The sequence below is a fragment of the Morone saxatilis genome, unplaced genomic scaffold (genome assembly GCF_004916995.1).
Source record: "Morone saxatilis isolate NCDOM2014 unplaced genomic scaffold, NCSU_SB_2.0 Contig8, whole genome shotgun sequence".
Classification (NCBI taxonomy): domain Eukaryota; kingdom Metazoa; phylum Chordata; class Actinopteri; family Moronidae; genus Morone; species Morone saxatilis.
Genome location: NW_023340257.1, coordinates 19,885,922 through 19,894,241, shown reverse-complemented (window position 1 = coordinate 19,894,241; position 8,320 = coordinate 19,885,922). Strand labels below are relative to the sequence as shown.

The 8,320-nt window shown below is 42.1% G+C and overlaps 1 protein-coding gene across 1 annotated transcript; it reads left to right on the top strand.

Moving 5' to 3' along the window:
- Positions 1-672: 672 nt before the first annotated feature.
- Positions 673-2,167, top strand: LOC118341858 (phosphatidylinositol 4-phosphate 3-kinase C2 domain-containing subunit beta-like). The gene is made up of 5 exons (XM_035680259.1): positions 673-712; positions 1,383-1,494; positions 1,631-1,710; positions 1,793-1,856; positions 1,955-2,167. Exons 3-5 carry the CDS (start codon positions 1,658-1,660, stop codon positions 2,150-2,152), a joined length of 315 nt encoding a protein of 104 aa, XP_035536152.1. The 5' UTR covers positions 673-712; positions 1,383-1,494; positions 1,631-1,657; the 3' UTR covers positions 2,153-2,167.
- Positions 2,168-8,320: the final 6,153 nt, after the last annotated feature.

Below are 8,320 nucleotides of genomic sequence, written 5' to 3'. Positions count from 1 at the left end.
ACACACGACACAGTAACCAGACACCATAACTAGCACACAGTAACACACCACAAGTAACACAACACACACAGTGACCCACACAGTAAACACACCCAATGCACACCAAGTACACCAACACACACAGAGTTAACACACACAGTAACAAAACACAGAAACACACAGTACACCCACACAGTAAACAACACGTAACAACACACACAGTAACACACCCACGTAACAACCACAACACAGTGACACCACACGTAACCAACACACACGATAACACACAGGTAACACGCCACGTAACACACTGTCTCTGTTTTCTGGCCAGGTTACGTTCGGCGTACCCACACAGGTGCTCAAAGAATGCGGCTTCGTGTGGTCTCCGAGTTGGTCAGGAGGAGCTTGCATAGGGTCTGGGGGTCAGCGTGGAAGGTCACCATAATCGCGAGCACTTCAGAGAGCCTCTACCTTACTGTGACCAGGTAAGACAGGAAAGTGACTGCATGCCAGTGATTCACAATAAAAGTCAAAGAAAGGAGCCTGTAGGAAGGTCACTAATGACCTGAAATATAATATAGTTATTATAATCTTAGTTTAAGCTGTACTCTGTTGTTTTGGAGGCTCGTATGTGGACCTGCTTGATCTATAGACTCTGTGCTACGTCAGGATGTTGGATAATGGATGTGACATACTGCCTTCAAGGTCTGCGGGACAGATGAGTTCCTCAACAGTAAAGACCTTCAACTGGTTGGGTGACCCACAGATATGTAACTCTCTGTAGGTCCAGGTAAATTCAAAATGTAATATTTTAACCCTTAAGACCCCTGTGCTGTAACCTTAATTTAACAATGTCTTCAGAACATTCACAAAACTCAAATTCATTTTATTGTTTTTATATTTAAATCCAATTGTTTTGTTTCCTGTAAAAAAACAAACTCTTATCAGTTACTTGGTGCAATGTTTCTAATTTATGGAGGCTCTCCACCGCTGTCTGTCCAGAGCGGTTGTACAGCAGCTCTTCTGCATATCATTCACAGCTGCTGGAGCTGGGGACTGACAGTGGATCTGTCTGTCACTGGTTCTCCTGTCTGTCTGTTCTGTCTCTCTGTCTCTTCTGTCTCTTGTCTTGTCTGTTGTCTGTCTCTTCTCTGCTGTCTGTCTGTCTCTGTCTGTCTGTCTCTCTTTCTGTTGTCTTCTGTTCTCTGCTGTCTGTTGTCTGTTGTCTCTCTGTCTCCTGTCTGTTGTCTCTCATGTTGTCTCTCTGTCTGTCTTTGTCTGTCTGTCTGTTGTCTGTCTGTCTCTCTGTCTGTCTCTCTGTCTGTCTGTCTGTCTGTCTGCTCTCTCTGTCTGTCTGTCTGTCTGTTCTTCTGTCTGTCTGTCTGTGTCTGTCTGTCTGTCAGCTCTCAGACTTTGGCCGGTCTGGAGTTTGTCCAGCAGTGTCTGAAGTTCGACTGGGACGTCCGATTGTTTCTGACCAAGAGATCTGCCATCAACACAGAGCTTGCCCGCACGGTCTGAACACACAAAAAATATTATTGATTTATATCTTATTATTATTGATTACTTGTTATTTATATTGTAGATGTGAGATTTGTGTGGTACAGGATTATTGTGCAGAAGAAGAAACATTTTGTGCCGCTAATAACAGAAAGAAGACGATGAGACGTCGTCCACCATGAACCACAGCATCCTGCTGCAGGAGCGTCCAATCAAACAGACCGTCACCAGGTGAGGGGGCGGGGCCTGTACCTCCTCACAATAATAATAATAATAATAATAATAATAATAATAATAATGTCTATCTGATCAGGGAGGCTCTGACTCTGCTGTTGGATACGTTCCATAATGAGGCCGAGTCCTTCCTGCTGTCAGAGGTAACACACACACACACACACACACACACACACACTCCACTGTCTGTAATGTTTCCTACTAAGATCCTTAAAAATAAACCCTTTCGGGTTCTCTTAAGGTGGAGCTACCGCTGCACGTGGAGCGTCTCGTCCAATCAGTGAAGGCGCTCTGCAGCTCGTTAGCTGCCGTGGAGACACCTGATGTGACCTCCGCCCTCAACCAGCTCCCAGCATGCCCCTGTCGTCTGCAGCCCAAAGTCCTCAAGGTGAAAGACACTGACAGAGTCCTCAGATTATCATTTAAAGTTCTTCGGTGATGGATCACATGTTAATGTCCTCTCTGTCTCTCTCTCTCTTTCTCTCTCTCTCTCTCTCTCTCTCTCTCTCTCTCTCTGTCTCCTCTCTCTCTCTCTCTCTCTCCCTCTCTCTCTCTGTCTCTCTCTCGTGCTGTTGTCATTGCATTCCTGCTCTGACCCTGACAGCCATTCAGCGCACACTTCAACACATATTCACTTCTAAAGAGCAGGTGACAACCAAGAATACTTTCACTCTGTTGGCAAGCCACATACCGCTGTGAACGGAGAATATAGTGATGACATGACACATATTGTAGCCACCTAGTAGACAGAAGACATTATAGATTAATGTGAGGCTCTCCATAGCATCCAATGGGGTCACCCAGTCCCGCTCTGAGGATATTATAATTCTCATAGAAGCTGTAGCTTGAGGGCTCCAGGCCTTTTCTGCTCCAGCTACAACAAATCAGCCTTTCATTAAAAAAAAACTTTTAACATTGTCCCGCGTGACCCCTCGTTGTTATTTTTGTCCATTCTCCCAAACGCCACCGTAGATAATGCATAATGCGCGTCATCATTCTTCCCCCAGATTAAGCCGAGGGGGATATTGTGTTAGGGAGCCCTCTCCAACGTACCGAGACCCATGGCAGGCTGAATGGGCTGCAGGGAGCAGGACTAAAGCAACAGGCTTGTGGTGTCTCTCCAGGGCGCCACTGGGAGAGCCCGAGTGTGGAAACCATCAAGGCTCCAGCAGCTGATGTGTTCTGACAGTGTTGTGGTAGATCCGCTCTGCCGTAAGAGGTACATAGGAAACACGGTGTGGTTCACATGGGGAGCTCTTTTTCCATCCACAGCTTGGCCTCAGTGGGGTACATCGTCTATGTGTGTTTGTGTGTGTGTGTGTGTGTAAGGCAACATTTCCGCATTTTAGCCACAGAAATCTCTTCTCTTAGCTCGCCCACTCTGCCCTGCAGTGGTGGAAAATAGCTGTCCATTTATATTTAAGTGCACTTTTGAGTTTTTACATTTTACGTGACTTTATGCTGCACTAAATACATTTATGTTGTTACTCCACTATATTTATATGACAGCTACCAACTACATCTGCATGAAAAACATAATAAGCAGTGTTGTGCATGAACAGGTGTGGAGTTAGAAAGAGCCCGATCCTCATCTCTGCTTGAGACTACATTAGCTGCTACTAGCATAACAAAACCAAATCTACGACTGAACTGTAGATGGTTGGATTGCATTATGGGTAATGTTTTACATTGAGGGAGAATGTATGGAGTAAACAAGATATCTCTGGTCCTGCTTCATATATTTTGATTTATTTATTTTTTTGTATCAAAATTCAGTCACAGGGACAATTATCTAAAAAGTACTTATACAATTAAGTACTTTTACTTTCGATACTTAAAATACATTTAGCTGATAATACTTCTGTACATATGGGCTTAGATTGCAAGACTTTTTACTTTTTTTTTTATGTTGTTGTATTTGTTCTCTTACTTAAAGGAACTTGTTTGTTGATTCTGGTGGCCCCTTTGGTCAAAAGCGGTTTAAAAACTCTGTGTGGTACATTTAAGTACCTGCTCTACCAGTTGTCCTGCTCTTCAGAGTGTTTGAAAACCCAACGGCTCCTCAGACACTGTGGCCCTTTGGACTAAAATGTCCATGCAGACCTCATGGAAATTCCAGTGTGCTACGCTGAGGCCGGACACATGTTTTCTCAGGGCTTGTGTGTGTCGAGGTACACCGTGTGGGAAACACTTGCATTCCACACCCACTTGTTGACCCCGCTGAACTCTCACTGTGCTGATTCCTCGGTGTTACCTTGGCCGTGGGGAGAGGATGTCCACCGAGCTCACAGGGAGGAGGAACATATGTAGGGGGAACCTCTCGCTCAGCAAAAAATAAACCGATGACACATTTGTGTGGGAGTCGTCTGTTTCCATTAATTTATTCACATCGAACACTGGTTGAGTAAATACTAAAGGAAGTCAGGTCATTCCGGTATGTTATTGACATTCATATGGCACTTAATGCAGAGTAATCTTAATTTCTTTAACACCTTGTGGCCTTTGCTCGCACATTAATCAGTCGTGTCAAGTGCTGCATGTCAAAAGCCATTTGAATCCCTCTCAAAACTCCTCACTTAACACAATGCCTAGATGAAAGCAAACATGTGCAACAGGAAAATCACAAGTTGAAGTTCAACAGCTGCTCCCACTCACAATGACAAAAATGTGATTCTTATCTAGAGTTTCATCAACACTCTGTTTAAAGACACATATTTCTGTGCTGAGTCACTTTGCACCACGTGAGGATCTCCTGCGAGCAATACTATGTAAACTTCTCTGTGTGGCTTTTTTTTTTTTTTTGGTATCATAAAAAAAATCTACTCACACAGCAAAGATTAGTTTATGATTAACTGCACTGTGATCCCCATAGGTTCAATGAAAGGTAATAAAGTGTAACTTCATGCAGTTTTTTGCAAGTCTTCATTACTTCTTTCAGCTTCAGGGACGGAGGATGCGAGGCTTACCAAAGGAAGAGAAAAAGTCATGGGTTCAATTTCATTTCCTGAACTAAGCCAGGGTACATGCTACATATTAAAGACGCACTCCAGTGATTTAGTCTTGCACTTCCATAAGGCTGGAGGATTTCAAAGAGTGGGATTAAACAAGGAACGGTCCAAATGAATGCAGGAGAGTCCAATTATCCTTACCTTTAGTCCCTAGATTAGGTCAAGCTCCAAAAACTCTGAATGCTATGATTCCCATTGTGCAACTCAATAGCATCTTTTGTTATATACATATTTATTAGGTTTAATTACATAGAATGTGAGGCATTCATGTCTGCAGAACACAGACATTCTGCATTCATGTCTGCAGAACACTCATTATTATTAAAATGTATCTTTTTGGATGCACATTGCACATATTCATTACTCTGAACATTCATTGGTTAATGTTTTGCACATTCCATCCTCTTTGTTTCAAATACTGTACAGCTCTTTTCATTTAAATAAAAACAGATATATATATAAATTCTTTGTACATGAAAACCACCTTGACAATAAACCTGATTCTGATTCTGATTCATTAAGCGCCAAGTAAGTGTAAATAAAGCTTTGTTTATACAGCACTTTTTTAAAACACAAAGTTACAAGGGATTCACACACACACAAAAATATAGTAGACCAAGTTGAGTGCTGCTATATAAATGGTCTGTAAACTCAGGACCAAACTGTTCAAGTGTACTTATGCAAGGCATTGCATCCCTATCATCTATCAACCACTATGCAGCTGTGTAGGATGGACAAGGGACCACTGAGGAGGGCAAATTCCACTTTATGTAGAATAGCTTATGATAAAAGTTCTTCTGACTTTCTGTAGACTTAAAGGTCCAGTGGTTAGGATTTAGTGGCATCTAGCAGTGAAGTTGCAGATTGCAACTAACAGAGCACCTCTCACGTCTGTATTTTACGACCTGGGAAAGAGAACAGACTGAAGTGTGTAACACGCAAAAAACACCAAGGACCTATCTAGAGCCACTATTTGGTTTGTCCCTTCAGGGCTATGGTGGTTAAACATGACAAACTCCTTGGAAGGTGACCTGTGACGTATAGCATGAATATTATATTCCATTTCTGCCAATATAATCTCCTAAAATGTTACACACTGGGCCTTTAATTCACATATAAAATTAACATTGCATCCATAGATTACATCTCCTTACAGGGGGTCAGATGTTTGTTTACTTTCTTCACCCTCTGCTTCCTAACACTCCACATCAAGTCACGACCGCTTCTCAACCCGCCCTCTCTGCTCCCTCGTCTGAATGCAATTTGATATTTTACTGATTTTATAAGACATTATAAGATTAAATAACACATTTGTGCTGTTATAGTCAACATTTAGCAGAAGGTTTCATGCATTTTTATTGAATTCATTGTGACTTACCTTCCCTTGAGACCTATTTAACAGACAGCAGTCATTTTGACATGCAATAGTACAACCACGGGTCAGCTCAAACAGAGTCAGGGTGCTGCTGTTGAGTATATTGGCTCACTGGAACCAGTTAGTATCATTGGCAACCCCTCTGTACTATTTTACGTCAAAATGGCTGCTGTGAAAAAGGTCTATAGCTATCTATTCAATGTTTTAATAGTAGCAAGTGTCACAGAAATACAATCAATAGGCCCAATAAAATTTCTTCCTTGGACATTTACTGTTCTCAGAGTGTAATGAATTAATTCCATTGAAACCAATGACGACAGAAAAAGACCTTCTCCTGTGAACGCAGCAACTGTATGTTAATTAGCGGTCATACCCAGATGGGGGCAGGTAGCCTAATAAATCTGATCTGAAAGCATCCTTTAGAGAGTGATTACGCAATTACCACTGACATGTCCTTAATTTCAAACTAAAGAAATATGATTTTCTGTACTGACCTTTACTCACGAAAGCAATTTGTAAAGCAAAGCTCTCAACATTGTATGTCCACTCCAAGCAACCATTCATTGTGTGGATATTGACGTTATCCAGGTGTCTCTTCGTGATGTTTTTTTGTCTAAACTTATTGAAGGGATTGTGTCCATTTTACCTCTTTGCCTTTTTAAAGAGCCTTAATCTTGTTTCAGAACATTTCCATGACAGGGGCAGTTTAACTCTTTTTTTTTTCTAAGCCTCTAAGGCGTGTGCCAGATGCCCTCTTTTCTTCGGAGGGGCCCTCATATTCAAATCACAGCAGCTGGGAAGTGCTTTGGTAAGAGGCAAAGGAGTGGGCAGAGACTGGGGGAGTTTTTTAAAGATGTAATGGGGATGGGGGTGTGCATTTGTTTGGCCGGTGTATGATCTGGCACACGTCTATAACAGAGAAACCCCAAGGCTCTCAGTCTTTGATCCGCATAAGCAGTGTGAGGCCTGCAGGCTGGGGGTTTCGGGCCTTTTACTCTGGGTGTGAAGGCACAGGCAGCGGAGAGACAGAAGATAGGCACTGTGAGTAGGCGGGGGTGGCATGTGGCTGGAGAAGACAGCAGGTTGTCTGCCCACAGGCAGTGATGCTGTAGCAAGGGGCCGTCGTAGGGGAGCACACATGTCATTCTGTGAGGCTGACATTATTTTCTTTGTTAGTCTCCATGTGGATAATGGATTCTGCCCGCATTCACTGCCAAGATGTGATTTTATACAGTATGCTCCCACATATGCTGACCCTGGCATTTCAAATTGGCTTGCAGTGAGAATTTTGCTTTATTAAAGTCAAATGGAGGCTACAGTACTGTCCTCACACAAATTGGGCTGCAGCCAGCATCAGCTTCCCAGCAATTGTTTTTATTTTGGGGCATTTTAACTTTTTATTATATTATTATATACAGTAGAGAGTGACTGGAAACATAGAAACAAAAGGTCATAAAGGTCACAAAGTATTAGAGCACTGGTGCACCAGGACACCATCTTCCCAGGAAGTTTATTAGAGCACTATGTACTCTGTGTGAACCATAATTTAAAAAAAACTCTATGGAAGTAAGTGGACATACTTTTGTATACTTTTGGTCTGGGGTTGTTTTTCATGATTTAGCCAAGGCCCCAGAGCTCTGCCTCACTCCTATCTAACACCTTTCAGATGAACTGGAAAACTGAAAGCGAGCCAAGCCTTACTGCCCAACATTAGTGGTTGACCTCACTAATACTCTTGTGGCTGAATGGGAGGAAAAAAACAACCCTGCAGTCAGGCTCCCAAATCTTGTGGTAACAGCTCATTAAATTATATGTGTTAATTTTCTGTTTTTTAACACATTATTTTTTTTTAAATAATCCAAATTAAATTGTTAAATTTGACAGCATTTGACACCAAACTGGGGTGAGAAGGCATTTTTCTATATCATCTGTTACAGCAGCATATTAACACCCACTGTTTCTGAATGAGATGTTCAGAGATCTCAAATAGGTGCTTTGGTGTCCACATACTGTTGGCCATCTAGTGAACATCCTGTGGGAACAAAAGTTTTAATGTTTAAATAGAGCTGATGTGAGTCTCGGTGTAGGGTAATTCAAGGTAAAACTTGGCTTAAAGAGAACATCTTCATCCACACACCATTTATACTGCTAACTGTCACACAGAAAAGAGAAGTTCCTTGTTTAAAGATAAATAAATCATAACGCTCTCACAGGATTGTTAAAC

What these genes read in the sequence shown, in the direction of transcription:
- LOC118341858 (XM_035680259.1), top strand. Translation starts at nt 1,658, where the DNA reads ATGAACCACAGCATCCTGCTGCAGGAGCGTCCAATCAAACAGACCGTC. An exon ending in ATCAAACAGACCGTCACCAG is followed by an intron (nt 1,711 to 1,792) that starts GTGAGGGGGCGG and finishes CTATCTGATCAG; the next exon opens with GGAGGCTCTGACTCTGCTGT. An exon ending in AGTCCTTCCTGCTGTCAGAG is followed by an intron (nt 1,857 to 1,954) that starts GTAACACACACA and finishes GGTTCTCTTAAG; the next exon opens with GTGGAGCTACCGCTGCACGT.